This window comes from Pongo pygmaeus, chromosome 3 (genome assembly GCF_028885625.2).
Source record: "Pongo pygmaeus isolate AG05252 chromosome 3, NHGRI_mPonPyg2-v2.0_pri, whole genome shotgun sequence".
Taxonomy (NCBI): Eukaryota; Metazoa; Chordata; class Mammalia; order Primates; family Hominidae; genus Pongo; species Pongo pygmaeus.
Window position 1 is genome coordinate 68,668,288 of NC_072376.2, and position 20,816 is coordinate 68,689,103.

At 43.5% G+C, this 20,816-nt stretch overlaps 1 protein-coding gene across 9 annotated transcripts in view; it reads right to left on the minus strand.

Moving 5' to 3' along the window:
• Window positions 1-11,919, minus strand: part of DCUN1D4 (defective in cullin neddylation 1 domain containing 4) — an 82,376-nt gene extending 70,457 nt beyond the window's left edge. For 2 of the 9 annotated variants that reach the window (XM_063663702.1, XM_063663699.1), the window contains exon 1: window positions 11,846-11,919. In XM_063663702.1, coding sequence (XP_063519772.1) covers window positions 11,846-11,885 — 40 coding nt within the window. In that variant the 5' untranslated portion in view covers window positions 11,886-11,919. Of the gene's footprint in view, window positions 1-898; window positions 1,580-2,877; window positions 3,103-11,845 lie in introns of those variants that run through there. The other 7 variants (XM_063663703.1, XM_063663700.1, XR_010126054.1 and 4 more) reach the window with 6 other exon arrangements.
• Between the last annotated feature and the right edge of the window lie 8,897 nt (window positions 11,920-20,816).

Sequence of the window (20,816 nt, forward strand, 5' to 3'; positions counted from 1 at the left end):
GCTGTATGTGTATAAAAAGCACCTGCCCTTTGGGATATAATAGAACAAAAGAAAAAGGGAAAGCTATGACTAGCTTCATATTTTCTTCAAAAACACCATTTTGAAGACAATTATAGCTCTTGCATGTTTTTCAACCTCATCACTTTACCCTCTGCAAGAAAAAATTCCAGAGTTAAATGCACATTTTTGTACATATTTATATATTACCAAGAGTTTCCTGGATATTTCACCACACGATTAAGTAAAATATGACAGATAGATATAAATGATCTCCACAAGAACATCACACACATTGCCCAATTTTTCACTCATCATGAAAAGAACCATCAAACAATCAAGTATCCAAGTTCAGTATATTTGTAACCACACCAAAAGGTTTACAAATCTTAGGACTTCTTGGTAATATTTTTATCATCAGAAAAATTACAATATTCTTCTAATGACTATGTTGCCAGTAGTTTCATAATACCTTATATATTACATACAAAAATCTATCATCTCTGCATTAAGCTTAGCCTTCTACCTTACAGATTCTGGAGTCCCTTCCCTGTAAACAGTAAAGGGAACTGGTGAAAGATGTGATGTTTAGGGAGTCTACCTATGGAGAGGAAGGTTTCTAATATTAAGGAGAGAAGGAATTGCAGCCTGCAGCTAATAACAAAACAAGCAAGCAAAAAAAGTCTTAAGGTTCTCCACTTTTTACAGTTTTCTTCTATTCTCATTTGCTTTCCAAGCTTCTTCGAAAATTGAAGACGTCACATATTACCTTTGCTCACCTTCACATTTCCACCCTAAATTCCATTAAGCCACCTCCATCACTCACTTCAAGACAGTTATTTTTTCAAACACCCCAAGAAATACCAACAGTTTATATTATCTTTACAAGGATTACATGTACCTCCACTGTGTTCTCCTATTTATGTAAAGCAATGTGGGAACCCAGTGCTTACACACACTGGATGCCATAATTAAATACACCATTCCAAAGGCTGCTTTACATTCTGTTGCTTCTTGAATGCTTTCCCACAGCCTGTGCGCATGATGGTTCATTTATTCCACACAAGGCCACAAAATGCAGGGGAAAATTCACTCGGGGACCAAGAACCTAAGTGTGAGAGGGCTGCGCCTGGCGTGGGCTCTCCTTCTCGCAAGGGAGAAGGGCTGGGGAGCCCCTCCGTCCCTGGGGACTCAACCGCCTGCCGACAGCGCGCAGGAGCTGGCCAGGGAATAAAGCACGAGTTCGCCGAGCAGGGAGGCTCCAAGGGCGCGCTGCATGCCGGGACTCGTTTCCACAGTTACCCACGTGCACCCAACCCAACCGCGGCCCGGCGCGGCCGCGACTACAAGTCCCAGAATTCCACAGGACCGCCTTTCCCCTTCACACCCGTTGACTGGAGACAAACCCTAAAGGAAACCCCTCAAGCGCCCTCCCAGCACGCCTGGGAAAAGTCGCGCCCCCCGGGCGTGGCGCGCGGCCTAGGGCCCGGCGATACCTCTAAGGAAGCGGGTTCCATGGCACCAACCCCCCACACCTGATAGCCAGAAATTAGACAACTGCGTCACAGACTACCAAACCCACGGACTTCCAGGGACCCCGACACCTCCCCGGCGCCAAGCCCCCGACCCGGCCTTCAGGGCCCGACCCCTCCGGCTCCCGGGGCTGAAAGCCCGCAGCCCGCACCCCTGCCCCGCCTCCTAGTCCCGCTGCCAGAGCCCGCGCCAGCGCTGACCTCGCTTCCCGCCGTCCGGGGGGAACCACGGCGAGTTCCAACCTTAGGGCACTTACCCCGTCTCCTCCACCTCAGCCCCGCCCCCTCCTCTCTCCGCACCCCGAAGCTTGGACTCCCCCCTCAAGGGACCCTGCCTCGACAGGGAGAGGAAGCACCTCCCCTAAGCACAGTCTGACACCCCCTTAGCCTGGCTCCGGACCGAATCTGGACGTGACAGTACTCCTGCCCAACTCCGCCCCACCTCCCCTTCCTCCCCGACTAGCTAGCTCCTCACCCCCATTTCACATTCTCTACCCCTGCCCCCACTCTGCCACCCCAAATCCTCCCCACCTTTTTCTCCTCTTCCTCCCAATCGCCCTACCCTTCCACACCTGCCCCATCCCATTACCCCAACATCTTCCCCTCCCACCACTCTCCGTTACCCACCGCCCTTCCAACGCCCCTCCCGCCCCGCCGGACTCCCCAACTACCATTACACCCCAGTCCCTCCCACCACCTCGCTCTCCCGTTACATCAACCCTCGTCCCGTCGCCCGCCCTCCTGCCCCGCTCGGCCGCTGCCCCCATTCCCCCACCCCATTGTTCGCCGCGCCCCCCCCCCCCCCAGCCAACCAGCCCTTCTTGTCATTGTCCCCGCCCCCGGGCCCCCCTCGCACTCACCCGCCTCTCTCACGGAGCCGCCCGCACCGCTCAGCCCTTTGGAAATCCTCACCCATGTGCCCCGCTCGCTCGCTCCCTCCCTCTCCCCGCCGGTGCCACCCCCCCCCACCCCCGGCCCTGCCAGCTACAGCCCAACGCTGCCTCCACCTCCATGCACCCCGGACACTCCGGTCTCGGCCCTTCATCGCACGTCCAGCCCTCCCTTCCCCCAACACTGAAAGAGAGCCAGTCCCCACCCCCCTCACCTCCGCCCTCCCCGCAGGCCGGTCCCTTCCCCCCACACCGGCCCCCGCCCCACGCCGGCCCCCGCCCCACGCCGCCGGCAGCGTTACCGCCCGCCCCGGCCCTGGGAGGGGAAGGGGTGGTTCCCAGGCAGGGGCTCCCGGCGCGTTTCGGGACCCGAGGCGTGGGGCGGGGACTGCGGGAGCCGAGTGGTGAGTTTGGCAGCCGCCCGGCCCCGGCCCGCTGGCTGGCTCTCCGCTACTCACTGACAGCGGCGGCATCCGAGTGCATTTTCAGGCAACTAACACCCGGCTCGCCGCCCAGGCTCCCGCGCTCGCCTCGCGGTCCCCCCACCAGCTCACTGCACCTCGGCTAGGAGCTGAGGACCCGCCGCCGGGCACTCCCAGCCCGCCCATCTCGCCTTCTCCATTGGCTAAACCGCGGCTGAGGGGCCGCCCCGCTGCGTCTCTCATTTGACAAAAGGAGTGCCCATAGCGCCGGTCTGGGGCTGGCAACGCGGCCTCGCCCCCCACGGGCCAATACGATTGGTCCTGGGTCCCTGTCTCCGTAAAGCCCTGGCGGAGGCCATGCTCCGGAGCAGCGGGTTGGGCCCGGCTGCTGTCAGTCACCCCCAGGGGTCCTAGAGCGCGTGTAGGGGCGAAGCTGGGAAATTGGTCCACCTTGACCCTGAAACCCCGCCCAGTGGCGGGCGGGATTGGTGGAGCTGGAGACCCACCAAGAAAGATGGGTCGGCGTCTGAAACAAAGCATGCGAAGTGTTTCCCAAAGAATAGAGCAGGGCAGCGCATTTGGGGGCGGCTCGTACCCGCTGCTGGAAGTAGGGAAGTGCGTCCGTCCCTAGCGCGCGGGTCTCCCGCCACTTGTCCCACGACACTTGTCCAGTTCGCGCCGAACTCGGACTGGGACTTCTCTTGCCAGCTGTTTCCTACCGCAGGAAACTGGATTAAGAATTGCCGCGTCTTAATTTCCAGCAAACCTTGTGGTGGGGAGCAATTTCCATTTCTCCTACGAAGATCCATCCTCTCCCCACTTTCGAAATGCACTTCTTTTCCAGAGTCCGCACACTTGTTTCGCAGAGTTCGCACACTTCTTTCCTCTAGTCACAAATGTCTGTTAAAGAGGCTTCGAATGCCACGAGCATTGTCCGTCACACACATCTGTATGCCCCAGACATCAGACAGAAATACAGGGCCGCGCTCTGAGCTGCGGACTGAGCCTGACACATGGACGAATCCAGGGAGCAGACCACCAGCCCGCGGAAGACCCCCGGCGGCATCTAAGAAAACCTGTCACTCCCGCGGAGAGGCCGTCCAGAAATGGAAACTGGTTGTTATTTGGCAGAGGGAGACGTTAATTTTGGTGAATTCTTCTGACCGTAAGTCAAGAATTCGCACCATTTCCATGAGTTCTGCCCTGATTTTTCAATACTTGAAACTAACTTATCACACCGCATTATGGTAACAGAACAATATTTCGAGATATTAACGGAGGATTCCCCCCACCCCAACCCACCCCAACCCTACCCTGCCTCCACCCCCATCCCCGCCACCAACTCCAACAACAACACACCTACAAGACATCCCCATATCCTAAGGCCCTGCGCCATCTGGGAGCCTCAAAGAGTAGGTGACACCACAAATCACAGGTAACAGAACGCATGGTCTTTTTGGTTTTAGATTTCTACAGCCGAGGCTTTTGGGTTTCGAGGCTCTGAAATTTAGATTTTAAATCAGGACACAAATGTTATGCTATTTGGAGGGGGCTCAGACAAACCAGTTTCTGTGTCCCATAGCACTCCCATGGTAAAATGCTCCCTCCATCTTAATCGCTAATTTCTGTTTAATAAATTACATCCTTATAATACTATTTATATAATATTTTTATCATTCAAACATTTATGAATCACTTTATGGAATCTCAGAACTGTACCTGAAGTTATTTATTATTTACTTCAGGTTCCTTCTCAAGACAAGAATCTCTCATAGAACATCCTTATTGATCACCTTTATCATGACAGTACCTCAGCGGGGCCCCACAGTGATGGGTAGGTACCTCTGGACTCTGAGATAGGGGATTGCTTGTTGGGCAGATCTAGCAGTAAGAATATCCACCCTTACTCTGAGCAGGGAAGCTGCTCCTGCATTCTTTATTCTATTTATGTTTCAGCTTAATCTACATCTAGGAAATAATAAATTATATGTCATTTAATACAAGTTTCAAATCTTTTGTGTGTGTAATATTTATGATTTTTTTTTGTTACCGTTTACTATGGTACTTCAAAAGCTGAGACACATGTTATTTTGCACAGAAAAGGGCTTCCTTCGTGACACCTCTAAATTACAATAAGCCCACAATTAATTATAGCTAGCCATTTGCTCTATTAATTTGTTTGCAGTATACTTTATAATAATGTGTATAGGAGTTAAGCTGGATGAAGGATGGGTTGGCTGCTTTGCCCCAGCTCCCAACACTGGCCTGGCATATGCATGGTGTCCATAAAAATTTGTAGAATGTACAGCCTCTGTTATTTCTCAACATTGCTTTCAGTTGAGTCAGTATGATTATTTTCAAGTAAAAAACAGACTTAGAGGTAATTTACCCAGATCTTTATAATGAGTCAGCTATAGCCTAAGGATTGAGAGGCAAAGCTCATTCCTAGCTAGCTGACCCTCACTGCCCCCACGTTTTACGAAGTATAATAAAATGACTACATAATGCTCTGCAAATATTACCTAGTCATTTAAATAATCTACACCATATAAACCTTTGAGATCAGGAAACTTGTTATAGTTATCTTTTTACTTGCCTAGCACCTAGTACAATGCTTTCAAATAGTGTGGTAGGCACTGGTTAACCATACCCCTTAAAATGAATGTTTACTGTAAGTGAAATTTTAGATCTGGAAAGGAACATTGGTGATTATCAAATCCAACATCCTCGTTTTAAAAATATGAGACTTGAGGTCCAAAGGAGTTAAATGTTTAATCTGAGTCACTCGGCTAGTTGATAACAAAACAGGGCTTAAATTCAGGTTTCTCAACTCTATCCCCTGTACCACACTGTCTAATATCAAAGCTTCAAATTCCAAAGATAGGTAAACTACTCTCCCTTCCCTCCTGAAAGTTACTATGCCAATCTAATACAAGTCTGCTTCATGGTGGAAATGTTGCCTTCTTTTTTATGTATTTCATTCAGGATTTTTTTCAATATGTAATTCAATACTTCACTTTTTTTTTACTCATTTGTAGTATTCCCAAAGAACATGATCCCCATGGAGAGGTTTACTGAGATAATAATGTTATACTTCTGTACATTTATATTTGAATCCCTGGAGAAAAAAATTAATAATTGAATATCTTGGGACTGTGATGGGTAGAGATATTTGGAGATGCAGTCTTTATGCCATTTCATTTCACCCAGTTACTGCTTTAAGGTAATATTGAAGCAAGTTACTTCATGTTAATGATACCTAATTTAATTGGAATTTTTCTATTTTATTAGTCGTACAATATTAATTTTAATCAGATATATTTTGAAATGCCCTAAGCCTAGATTAGAATGTGATATGGAGAAGTCTAGTAAGAGAAAAAAAAACAGCAGAGCTCTTCAATCAAATGTTAAGCTTTCCCCTAAATTCTGCTAAGCCCACTGTAGCATGCTTTTTTCCTGCATGTGTTGGGATTGGGAGTAGGAGGAAGAATAGCATAGTCCTCAAGACTGAAAGTAAGTTGGGCCTGCACAAACAGATAAATGTGTCCCTGGTAAGATTTAAAGAGAATAAGAAAGAACACAGGACAGGGAGGAATTAATTTGGCCCTAGATTACAGTGAGAGAGTTGGTAGAACTCCTTTAGTAATAAAAAGTCAGGCTAGGTGGGTTTCTAGTATTTGGAAATGAAAATAAACCCCTTCCAAAAGGAGAATTTATCCATAGAGGGCAGGATAGTTTTCTTTCTCCAAATATGACCAACTGAATTTGCTGTCCCAAGTGATAACAACTTCTTTCTTAATGCTTCCTATGTGATGGGCACTACTCTAATAGTACTGTGCTGGTAAAACAATCTACTTAACTTCACAACAACCCAATGGAGTACTAATAACTAATAGTATCCCCAATCTACAGGTAAGTTAACTGAAGCTTCAAGAGCTTCGGTAACTTGCCACCCAGCTAATAAGTAAACATGCCCCTAAGTAGCCAGACTCCGTGTTTTTAATATTCCTGTGTTGGGCTTTAGTTTCTTTCTTTCTTCCTTTCCTTCTTTTCTTTCTTTCCTCTCTTCCTTCCTTCCTTCTTTTTCCTTCCTTCTTTCCTTCCTTCCTTCCTTCCTTCCCTCCTTCCCTTCTTCCTTCCTTTTCTCTCTCTCTCTCTATCTCTTTTGAGACGGAGTCTCACTCTGTCACCCAGGCTGGAGTGCAGTGGTGGGATATCCATTCACTGCAACCTCTGCCTCCTGGGTTCAAGTGATTCTCCTGCCTCAGCCTCCCAAGTAGCTGGGATTACAGGCACATGCCACCACACCTGACTAATCTTTGTGTTTTTAGTAGAGACGGGGTTTTGCCATGTTGGCCAGGATGGTCTCAAACTCCTGACCTCAGGTGATCTGCCCGCCTCAGCTCCGAAAGTGCTGAGATTACAGGCATGAGCCACCGCACCTGGCCAGTTCCTTCTCTTTTTAATCAGGTTAATATATGTCCCTATATACCTCAGAGATTATTTATAAGCATACAATAATATGGATGTGAACGTGCTCTCAAAAGATAGTGAAACCAGGCTGGGCATGGTGGCTCATGCCTGAAATCCCAGCACTTTGGGAGGCTGAGGTGGGTGGATCACTTGAGCCCAAGAGTTTGATACCAGTCTGGGCCAACACAGGGAGACCCCATCTCTACAAAAAAATGCAAAATTATCTGGATGTGGTGGCAGCCGCCTGTAATCCTAGCTACTCAGGCGGCTGAGGTGGGAGGATCCCTTGAGCCCTACGGGTGGAGGCTGCAGTGAGCTGAGATCACGCCACTGCACTCCAGCCTGGGTGACAGAATGAGACCCTGCCTCAAATAAATAAATAAATAAATAAAGTGAAACCAAGCCTCTTTCTAGGGATGAACATCTAGCCACTCAGGCTCCTTTTACAGATCTATATGATGAAAGTATGGGTCAGAAGGATTACTTCCAGGTTACTAAATTCTTATCTATTTTACCCTTTTGACCTTATCCCCACAGCAAATGAGATTATTTATTCAGAGTGTCTAATGAAGCTCTGCTGAATGTTATAAATTCTCGACTTCGATATATCACTGAGAACCCAGGCTGGAGTGCAGTGGCATGATCTCGGCTCACTGCAATCTGCATCTCCTGAGTTCAAGTGATTCTCGTGGCTCATCGTGTAGCTGGGACTACACGCGTGTGCCACCATGCCCGGCTAATTTTGTATTTTTAGTAGAGACAGGTTTTCACCATGTTGGTCAGGCTGATCTCTAACTCCTGACTTCAAGTGATCTGCCCGCGTCAAGCCTCTCAAAGTGCTGGGATTGCAGGTATGAGCAATAGCACCTGGCCTTATACTTTTAAATTTTCTAGAAAATCCTGATTTCTTTCTTTATGAAGCAGCCATCTTAGAAATCTTTCAGAAAAGCTAAGAATTTTCCAATTATACTTATATTTGACATCTGTGTTTCAATTTTAATTTCGTTTATCTATGATTTTTTTTGCCTCTCCTGGATATACAGAAAATATCATTTATTTGTAAATTATTTCTAACTTCTAAGATTTCTTAACACATCACTATCAGGGTAGCATTAGTAAGTCTTTTTGCTAATATTTTATTCCAGTACAGCCATAGAATTCTTAAACTGACTCTTTTCCTTTTTACTCAGGACCTTTTATTTTATGGAAATCACACCTGCCTAGGGAAATAAAAAAGTATTTGAATAAAAATGTATTCATTCATTACCACATGTTCTTCTCTGAATTGAGTACTTTCACCTTATTCTGCATTGAGCTAATCAAGTCCTAATGATGCTGCATTAAATTTGATTTCAGAAGGTGCAATTTTCCAACTGAGTCTAAACAAAGCATGACCTTTATGATGTTTTTCATAAATATAGCATTGCTTCAATTACTCCAGCTAGCAGGGGCTGGACAGAAAGAATAATCATTTTATTTGGATAAATGGCTTCTGTGTATTGCCAGGCTCTTAATTTCTCCTTGCCTTCTCTAGCCTGCTAGCATGAATACAGTGTCTTTCTAACATCCCTCTCAGGGCAGTACAGGAGACCCCATCCATCTCCAGTTGTTGGCGGCTGCATGGCAGCTGAGCATCTCACTATGGCAAAGTGAAGCATTCTGGGAGAGTGGGTGGGGAAGGCAGACAGCAATAGGAAATGGGGGAGGGAAGAGGAGGACGGGAGCTGTGGAAAATATGTGCTCACTTCCTTGGTGATGATAATGTGTTATGGAAGTAAGAACTTCCTGTCCTAGGGGGGAAGAGCATGCGGTATGTCAAAAACCCATGAGTAAGCAGATTCCAGACCCTACAACCGGGTTACAGCCGCCTCAGCCACCCCATTCTGCCCAACACTCAGATCTGAACCCCCAGTTGAATCTACCACAGGGGCTATGTTGGTGGGAGGAATGCAATAAATCAAAGCATTGAAGAAAAATCTATGGTTCCAAAATTGAAAAAGAAATAAATTTGGAGACACACACATATGTTCATTCACAGGCACTCACACAAACACATGCAAACCACTAGCTTACCCCATTGAAAAATATTTATTTCCATCTAACCCAAATGCTTACATTTTACTTTGTTAACACTGCTTCAGCCAAGACAGGTTAAAGCAAATGGCCCTTAACATTTTAGGGGTCACAGACCCCTTTTACTAATCATTCACAATGATGATTATCAAAGGCCTGCAACCTGCTCATGCTACCCCACCAGCTCCTGAGTTAAGAATTCCTAGATTAAACATTCAAGTTAACAAGTATTTTATTTTTAAAAGCCAGGGGCTTTAGGGAACAATTCATGGCTGTCAGTAATTTTGTTAGTGAGAGATTAGTTCCACTCTGTTAGCTTTTCTCCCAAGTCTGGTTGACATCTGAGCCTGCACTCAAATGATGGGAATTCTTTTAGGGGGCTGGTGGGTGAAGTGAACAGTTTCAGGCTGTGGAGCAGTGGGAGGTGGAAGGCTTGGCTTGAGGGGGGGGCAGTATTTTAAGGCAGTGGGAAGGTACTTTACATGAAGCAAGAGAGGTGAACAGCTCTTGGAGACGAAATGCCAAGAATAAATTTTATCTCTTTCCAAATTTTACCCACTTACAGTTCCAAACAGGGGTCTAGTCAGAACTGCTTCTTGTGCGGCCACCCACACCCAGACACAGGTACCCCCACCCACAGTCTTCCTTTGCCATCTCTCTCATCTCATCATGGCATTCCCTCACCCTCAACCCGAGGCCCCAAGCAGCTCCTCAAGCCCCAGAAATTCCCCAGACCTCCCAGCTGCCCTGTCCCCACCCCACAGGCTAGTCTTAGCCTACAAGTCCAGCCTTGGGCCCGCACAATAGCTTCTCTCTTATTCTTTACTCTTCCATCTCACAAGCACTTTTTTTGGCTTCAAAGCACCATCACCACAACCTCAGTGGTTCCTAAACCTCCATTCACATTTTATAACTTTAGCTTTGAGAAACATTTCAAATCCACAGATAACAGATTGGGGAATAGAAATATTGGCAAACATTTTAAGTATCACTCACTTTGTACCAGGTACTGTCTCAAGTACTCATGTTAAGTCATTAATCTTCCCAACAATCCCAAAAGGTAGATATTTTTGTAAAACCCACTTTATGGGTGAAGACACTGAAGCACAGAGAGGTAAAGTAACTTTCTCAAAGACACACAGCTAGTAAGTGGTGGAAGTCAGAGAATGAAATCCTAGCAGATGAGCTTCAGACCGGTATTTTTACTCACTGTGCTATGTTGCCTCTTTGATAACATTTTACAGAGGGCTGCTTGCCCACCCACTACCTGCATCCCCAACACAGATTCCAAATTCTTTAATGTGAAAGCTGTGCTTGTTTTTCTAGCATCAGTAGACACCTAGCATAGTCTTTGGAGTCCAAGGCAAATCTCCTGTGTTCTCTCTGCCCACCATTACGGGCAACATGAAACACAGTTTCCCCAATATCAGGGTATGGGCCTTTATTCTCTTCCTTGATAAACAGATTAGAGGATCTGGAAACAGGACCACAAGTTGGCATATGTAAGAGTAGGTCCCTAAGTAGCAGAGTGTAGTTACAAGCAATGCGACTTTAAAGGATTGCCATTGTGCATGGATCAGAAGTGCGTCATTTGCTCCCATTCTCCCACATCCTCTTTGGGAGCCTCTTCTCCCCTCTCCAGCTTCTTGTCCCAGGTACCCAGGGCCTCTGACCATGGCTCTTGGTGGGTGGCCCTCCTGGACAGACTGTTCCCATTTTCCGGACAAGGCCCATTCTCAGCAGGTAAAGGCAAACTTCACTCTTTGTTCCCTAAACTTGTGAATAGGCTGAAGAAGATTAAAAAGAGCTTGAACAACATCCTTGAGGAAAGCCATGGAGAAGGAGCCTGAAGACTCAGAAGGAGAATAGATGAGTACCAAGATAATTCTATTTTAATGATCTAGGGAAGGGTATAGGGCCAGCTGGGTGTGTAAAAGCCTCATGTCCTTTTAGCATCATGAAATGGAGATGCTTCTTTCTTGCCTGCCTCCCTGAAGCGCTCTCAGTTTGTGCTACTGGAGCACAAACTACCACCCCCCAAAACCCCCAGCACACATACGAAGTATAGACCCCAAGGGAATCAGCCTAATTCAGACACCCTAGACATGTTTGTATTTAGGACCTATTTTGATTAACTTGCCCTTATCAAAACTTGCTTTTCCAACGTCTCATTCCCTCAGATCCTTGTGGATGATTGGCTTGCTGTTCTCGGTTAGGGGAAAAATATAGATGAGTTAAGATATTACCCCTTACCAACAGATTTACAGCGAAAAAAAAAAAAAAAGAAAAGAAAGAAGAAAAGAAGAGAGAGAGAGAGAGAGACTCCTAACAAACAAATGGCTCAACACCAAAACCTAAAATACTTCCCCAAGCCAGGCTCCCACTCTGCAAAATCTCCCCACTTCTGCTCTTGGTATACAAATCCTCATCCACCTTGATGCCACAGCTTAAAGCTCACCTCCATTAAGCCTTCCTTGACTGAGGCTCCCCACAGTCATGTCTTTTTCCACTTACTGCCTCCAGCACTAGAACAGAATTTTTCAGGAGAACCAGAACCAGAACCAGAACAAAAGGGAATGGAATCTTGGGGCTAGATAATCTCAGAGGTGAGCTCAGCACATTCTCTCCTTTCACAGGTGAGGAAAGGAAGACACATAAATGGCCAGCCTGTGGGCATCAGAGGGCTGTTTGGGGGACATCTGGAGTTGTTTCTGTTTAGCCCTCCCGTCTTTGGCTGAGAAGGACTCCTTCATCTATTGGGAAACTGTTTACTCCACCATTTATGCAACAAAGTTTTAATAGGGGTTGCCAGTCAGGGAGATTCCCACTCCCAGAGAGTATGTGATCTCAGCTGGACCAATGAACATCCTTCCCTGGAATTCTAAAAATTAGAATTAAGGAGAAGCAGCCTTCTCTGGCTGTGAGTTCATAGGTACCAACAACCATGGCTCCCACCTCATAGAAAAAGCTAGTCTAAGAGAAATAGGCAGAAACACTCATTTCCTTACATATTCATTTCATTCATGAAACAACCATTATTTATCCAGGGCCTTCAATGTGTCAGACACTGTCCTGGGCTCTAGGCATTATACATTGAGCAAGAATGGACCCAGTTGCTGCCCTCATGGGGCTTGCCTTAAATAATCATGTAAGCAAAGTAAAACTACCATTTTAACAAGTAGTGAGATGAAAAAGTGCACAGTTTTTTTTTTTGAAAGCTATGGAATCTGGCTCAGTTGCTGTATACAGTTGTGCAATTTGTGCACTGCACAAAACAGCATAAGCCAAGGGGCCAAGTGGGCTGAAATGTCATACTCTGCTCATCAAGCCAAGAGCCCTGGTGAGAAGCTGTGTTTGCTCAGAAAAAGGGGCACTCTGTTTTTCACATACTGGCACTGTCTAGCCAAAGGGATCACCTTTTTCTAATTTGCCCCAAACACTTGAGTGGAACAGCCAAGAATCTGGGTGTGATCCGGTCAGGGAGTTGAGTGGTAGGAGGGGGAGGCTTCACTGAGGAGGTGACTGGAATCACATGAACAATGAGCAAAAGATAAACTAAGTTGGAGGAAAGAGTTTTCCAGACACAGGGAACAGCCTCTGCAATGGCCTTGTCTTGATGACTTTCTAGCCCCTGGTTTCAATCACTCCCAAGGCCTGGCCAATTCTCTGCCCTTCCAGGGCATTGGTCTCATGGCAATCCATCCCCCTCTGTAGTTCAAGTTAGGTTTCTGTCCCTTGAAACCAGGAAAGTCACAGCTCATAGAGCAAAGCTTGTCCAACTCTCCTTCCTCCCAAGTCCAGGGAGCCTCCATTATCTCTACCAGACCCCATCCTTCCATGATAGAAACTTCTACTCTGTATGACTTGCTCTCCTTTAGGGCAAGAACTCTATTGTTGATGATTTAGCACTGTCTCTAGCAGATAATAGAAACTCAATAAACATTTCACAAATCAAGATTTGACAAATTCTTTGCTAGTAGTCATTTCGTCCACCATGGCTGGACGATGTGGTAAAGTATTGAGGGATAGGTTGGCTTTTCTGTACTTCTCTCATCACCCTCCAAGTTCATCCACAGGTTTCTACTGGTAATATTTCTATACGCAGTCTCGGGCTTATACTTATGTTAGTAGATGACTCTGATTTGAGTCTGATGACTTTAGAATTTGTCTATGGATAGCTAGAGTGGTTGATTTCATGAGGAAAAGAGTCTGCAGCTTTTATTCTGTCTCAGTATGTTGAGTGCCAGTGGGCCACCTTTAGGTTAAGGTGCTTTTCAGATCTGAAAGTCTATTGCTGAATGTTAAAGATGACTTTCACTCTGTGCTTAATATCTGCTAGGGCCCTGTCTAGAGGTGTCAGGCAACTTGAAATCCTCTGTGGTTTTGTCATCCAACAACAGTCTGCTTTCCTATTGGTCTCTGTATTATTCTCAGATTAAAGGCAATCACTCTTTGCGGCATATCCTTCCCCTGCAACTCCAGGGCCTGAAGAATTTCAGTTTCTTACCGCATCTCATGCTGTTGCTGCTGCTGCCACCACCATTGCTATTAGTTTTGTTAAAGAAGCTGGTGTTTGAGGCTTTTTGTTAAAAAGGCTGGTATTTGAGGCTGGTATTTGAACTGGTATTTGAGACTCATGTCCCTTTTTAATAAGCCAGACTCTATTGGCTGAGACCCAGGCTGGCCTACAGAGGCTGCTGAATAAACCAATATTTGGGCATAAGAATCATAGAATTAGGTTGCTAATCTTCCCAGAATCTTGGGACCCAAGGGTTTCGAGAGTATCTGTCATTCTTTTCACAATTCATCTCATAAGAGGATAAACATGAAGACAATGCATCCATCAGACTCTATTCACACTTTCTCCCCCAAGACTATAGAACCAGCAAATCTATTAAAACCAGGTGGTGGGAGTTGCAAAAAGATGCTACACCTGCATTTTGCAATGAAATAGCCAAGGTTTGATCTCGGCTCTTCCACCCAACAGAGGACATTGTAATACGGCCTTTCCAGGCAAGATTTTCTGTCTCTAAAATGACCCAATAGCGCCACCTGCCTCACAGGCCTGTTGTGGGGATTCAAACAGACAATGCATAATGGGAAAGACAGAATAATGGCAAAGAGACTTTGTAGATGTGATTAAGGACCCTGAGATGGGGAGATTATCCTGGATTCTCACTGTGGGCCTCACAAGTGTAATCACAAGTGTCCTTATAAGTGAAAGAGGGAATCAGACAAGAAGATGTGATAAAGTCAGAGTAAGGCGATTGCTGGAAGGAGCCAGGAGCCAAGAGCCAAGGAACATGGTGACCTCTAGAAACTGAACAGGGCAAGGAAACAGATTTTCCCTAGAGCCTCTGGAAGGAACACAGCCCTGACAACACCTGGATTTAATCCCATGAGAGCCATTTTGGAGTTCTGATTCAAGAACTGTAAGACAATAAATATGTGCTGTTTCGAGCCACTAAAATTTGCGGTAATTTGTTATAGCAGTCATAAGAAATTAATACGGCATGTAAAACATTTATTCAGGTACCTGATAAAATTTCATAAGTTGTTGTGGCTTTCACTATTATTTTTGTTTCCTTTAGTCAGATCACTTTTGTTATAAATGATAAAAGTTCAACCTGCATAGCTTAGGTAAAGAAGGAGTAATCAAAACAAGGCAAAACAGGTAGGCTAATAGAAGAAAATTTATTTATTGAGCACTGGCCCTGACACTGAGAGAGGGGCCTCAGTGGCTTGCCTGGGACCATGTAAAAAAAAAAAGCAGATACTCTTGCCCAGGACTTTGCACTTTTACAACGTGGTGCAAAGGTACAAGAGTATATTAGAGATAGTCACTTGACTCCAGCAAAGTTGAGAGTCTAACAGCAACGCAGAGAATTCAGAAGCTGCAAAGTCCAACATTGTGCAGGAAGTGTCTGGAGCACTGGCCTGGTGCCAGTGGTAGCATCCTAAGTGGCCCATCTCTGTGGCAGGACTTAAATTATGCTCTAAACTGCTTGGTTCTTGCATAAGCTAGGGTTTTCAAACTTTCCATGCATTCTATGAACTCCCCAGTGCTCTCCCACTAAATGAATCATCTGTATAAATTAACCACAGTCACTTTTGTTGTGTGCAACCAAGAATCTTGCCAAGTTCGGCAGACATAATCTAGTCTCAGGGTCAACTTGATCCAGGAACTAGAACTCAAAGGGATTCCTCTCACTGTCTTGTTTCCACTTCTATGTATGTTTTGACTTGTTTTGGTTGTGATGGTGGTTTTGAGTTTTTTTGTGTGTGTGGTTTCACACACTTCTCATTTTGGTAAGGGTGTATTATCTTGCAGTTTAGGGTCACTCTTTAAAATGTGTGATCTCAGGATCTTGATTGGCAGGGCTTAAATTATGTGCTTATATATAAGCCTATGGCACAGTAGGGGATGGAATAGAATTGGCCAGGACTGAATCATATAACTTCTTCTGGGGCCATTGGGTACTATGATTGGGAGCCCCAAAGGAACAACATAAAGTTAGTAAAGAAGGGGCAGTACTCCAAAGATGGCATGAGGCTGTTTCCAGAAGAATAGAGGAAAGAAATGCTGAGCAGGAAATTTTTTAAAAGATGTCACTTTGTAATTATTATTGCTGTTTTATGACAATGCATTCATGTGTTCTAACAATACTTGTTGAGCACTTGCTATGTACCAAGCACTGTGCTAGACTCTAGGGATACAGCAATTAGCAAAACAGATAAAAAATCATGTATAGAAATTCAAGGAACCCTAAAAAGCCAAAACATATTGAAAAATAACAACAAATTTGGAAGCTCACACATTCAGATTTTAAAACTTACTACAAATCTACAGTAATCAAGATGATGTGTTACTAGCATAATGATAGACATGTAGGTCAATAAGATAAGATTCAGAGCACAGAAATAAAAATGTAAGCATTTATGGTTGATTGATTTTTGACAAGGCTGACAAAACAATTCATCAGAGAAAGAATAGTCTTTTCAATAAATAGTGCTGGGACAACTGGATATCCACAAGCAAAAGGATAAATTTGCCCTGCTACCTCACACCATATACAAAAAATAACTCAAAATGGATCATTGACTTCAGTGTAACAGCTAAAACTGTAAATAAAGGCTTATAAGAAAACATAGGCATACATTTTTTGTGAACTTGGAATAGGCAATGGTTTCTTAGATATAATACCAAAAGCCTAAGTGACACAAAATATACAGATAAACTGAACTTCATCAAAATTAAAAACTTTTGTGCTTCTAAGGACACCATGAGGAAAGTAAAAAGGCCATGCACAGAATGAGAGAAGATATTTGCAAATCATATATCTTGCAAGGTATTGGTGTTATGAATATATAAAGAACTCTCACACCTCAACTTTAAAAAGACAAGTAACTCAATTTCAAAATGGGCAAAGGACCTGAATAAACACTTCTCCAAAAAATATACACAAAAGTCCAATAAGCACATGGAAAGTTTCCCAGTATCTTACTTATTAGGAAAGTTCAATTCAAAACCTCAGTGGGATACCCTTTCATACTTACTAGGATGGCTCTAATCAAAGGACAAATGATAACAAGTCTTGGCAAAAGTGTTACAGACCAACACATCTTGGAGAAATTGGAACCCTTATACACTGCTAGTGAAAATGTAAAATGATAAAGCAGCTTTGGAAAACAGTTTTTCAAAATATCAAAAAAGACAAGGCCATTACATGATGACAAAGAGTTCAATTCAACAAGAAGATATAACTATACAAAATATATATTCACCCAACTCAGGAGTACCGAGATTCATAAAGCAAGTTCTTAGAAACCTACAAAGAGACTTAGACTCCCACACAACAGTAGTAGAAGACTTCAATACCCCACAGACAATATTAGACAGCTCATCATGACAAAATTAACAAGGATATTCAGGACCTGAACTCAGCACTGGACCAAATGGACCTGATAGACATCGACAGAACTCTCCACCCAAAAGCAGTAGAATATGAATTCTTCTCTCAGCCACATGGCACATACTCTAAAATTAATCACATAATTGGGCAGAAAACATTTTTCAGCAAATGCAGAAGAATTGAAATCATAACAACTACTCTTTGAGACCACAGTGCAATCAAATTAGAAATCAAGACTAAGAAATTCATTCAAAACCATATAATTACATGGAAATTGAATAACCTGCTCCTGAATAACTTCTGAGTAAATAATGGAATTAAGACAGAAATCAGGAAGTTCTTTGAAACTATGAGAACAAAGCTACAACATACCAGAATCTCTGGGACACAGGTAAGGCAGTGTTACAAGGAAAATTTATAGCACTAAATGCCCACATCAAAAAGCTTAAAAGATCTCAAGTTAAAAACCTAACATCACAACTGAAAGAGGTAGAGAACCAAGAGCAAACAAATTCCAAAACTAGCAGAAGAAAAGAATGAACCAAAATCAGAGCTGAACTGAAGGAGATTGAGAAACAGAAAACCATTCAAAAGATCAATGAATCCAGGAGCTGGTTTTTTTGAAAGAAATTAATAAACTAGACCACTAGCTAGACTAATAAAGAAGAAAAGAGAGAAGGTTCAAATAAACACAATCAGAAACTACAAGGGGGATATTACCACTGACCCCACAGAAATACAAACAACCATTAGAGAATATTATGAAGATTTCTATGCAAATAAACTAGAAAAATCTAGAAGAAATTGATAAATTCCTGGGCACATAGACCCTCCCAAGACTGATTGAATCCCTGGACAGACCAGTAATGAGCTCTGAAATTGGGTCAGTAATAAATAGCCTACCAACCAATAAAAGCCCGGAACCAGATAGATTCATAGCTGAATTCTACCATATTTACAAAGAAGAGCTAGTATCATTCTTTCTAAACCTATTCCAAAAAATTGAGAAGGAAAAACTCTTCCTAACCCATTCTATGAGGCTAGCATCATGCTGATACCAAAACCTGGCTGAAACACAACAAAAAAGAAAACTTCTGACCAACATTCTTGATGAAGATCGATGCAAAAATCCTCAACAAAATACTGGCAGGCTGAATCCAGCAGCACATCATGAAACTTACCCACCATGATCAAGTAGGCTTCATCTCCAGGATGCAAGATTGGTTCAACATACATTAATCAGTAAATGTGATTCATCACATAAACAGAACTGAAGACAAAAACCATATGATTATCTCAATAGATGCAGAAAAGGCTTTCAATAAAATTCAACACCTTTCAGGGTAAAAACTCTCAATTAACTAGGTATTGAAGGAACAGACCTCAAAATAATAAGAGCCATCTATGATAAACCCACAGCCAATATCATATTGAATGGACAAAAGCTGGAAACATTCCTCTTGAAGCCCAGCATAAGATGGGGATGCCCTCTCTCACCATTCCTATTCAACACAGTATTAGAAGTCCTGGCCAAGGAAATCAGGCAAGGGAAAGAAATAAATGGCATCCAAATAGAAACAGAGCAAGTCAGATTATCCCTATTTGCGGATGACATAACTCTAAGTCTAGAACACCCCATGATCTCAACCCAAAAGCTCCTTAAGCTTATAAAGAACTTCAGCAAAGTCCCAGTATACGAAATCATTGTGCAAAAACCTCAAGCATTCCTACACATCAACAACAGTCAAGTTGAGAACCAACTCTGAAATGCAATCCCATTCACAACTGCCACACAAAAGTAAAATACCTAGGAATACAGCTAACTGGAGAGGTGAAAGATCTCTATGATGAGAATTACAAAATACTGCTCAAAGAAATCGGAGATGACATAAACAAATGGAAAAACATTCCAAGCTCATGAATGGGAAGAATCAATATCACCAAAATGGCCATAGTACCCAAAGCAATTTATAGATTCAATACTATTCCTATTAAATTACCATTGACATTCTTCACAGAACTAGAAAAAAACTATAATATTTTTAAATTCATATGGAACTAAAAAAGAGCCTGAGTAGCCAAGGAAATTCTACACAAAAAGAACAAAGCTGGAAGTATCACACTACCTGACTTCAAACTATGCGACAGGCCTACAGTAACCAAATATTATGGTAGTGGTACAAAAACAGGCACATAGACCAAGGGAACAGAATAGAGAACACAGAAATAAGGTTGCATACCTACAACTATCTGATTTTCAACAAAAATAAGCAATGAGGGGAGGATTCGCTATTCAATACATGGTGCTGGGGTAACTAGCTAGCCATATGCAGAAGATTGAAATTTGACCCCTTCCTTACACCATATACAAAAATTAACGTGAGATGGATTAAAGACTTAAATGTAAAACCCAAACTATAAAAACTCTGGAACATAACCTAGGCAATACTATTCTGAACCTAGGAATGGGAAAAGATTTCTTGACAAAGACACCAAAAGCAATGCAACAAAAGCAAAAATTGACAAGTGGGATCTAATTAAACTAAATAGCTTCTGCACAATAGTAATATGAAAAAAAGCTCAACATTACTGATCATTAGAGAAAGGCAAATCAAAACCATGATGAGATACCATCTCACCCCAGTCATAATAGTTACTATTAAAAATCAAAAAATAACAGATGCTGGCAAGGTTGTGGAGAAAAAGGAATGCTTATACACTGTTCGTGGGAGTGTGAGTTACTTCAACCATTGTGGAAGACAGTGTGGCAATTCCTCAAATACCTAGAAACAGAAATATCATTCAACCCAGCAATCCCATTACTGGGTATATACCCAAAGGAATTTAAATCATTCTATAATAAAGACACTTGTGTGTGTACATTCATTGCAGCACTATTCACAATATCAAAGACATGGAAACAACCATCAATGCTCATCAATGGTAGACTGGATAAAAAAATGTGGTACATATACACATGGAATACCGTGCAGCCATAAAAAAGAATGAGATCATGTCCTTTGCAGGGACATGGATGGAGCTGGAGGCCATTATCCTTAGCGAACTAACGCAGGAACAGAAAACCAAATTCCTCATCTTCCCACTTAGAAGTGGGAGCTAAATGGTGAGAACACATGGACACATAGAGGGGAATAATATATATTGGGGCCTATCAAAGGGTAGAGGGTAGGAGGTTGGAGAGGACTGGGAAAAATGGCTAGTGGGTACTAGACTTAATACCAGGGTGATGAAATAATCTGTACAACAAACACCCATGACACCAGTTTACCTACCTATATAACAAACCTGCACATGTGTCTCTGAACTTAAAATAAGAGTTAAATTTTAAAAAACAGTTTTCAAAAGTTTAAACATAGAGTTATCATATGCCCCTGTAATTCCTCTTAGACCTGGGCCTAAGTCAATGAGCTCATTGAATTTCTTTGGCCATTGTAATTGGTTCAGTGACAGGCACATGATTGAAGTCAAGTCAGTCAGAGCCAGCATGTATTTGAG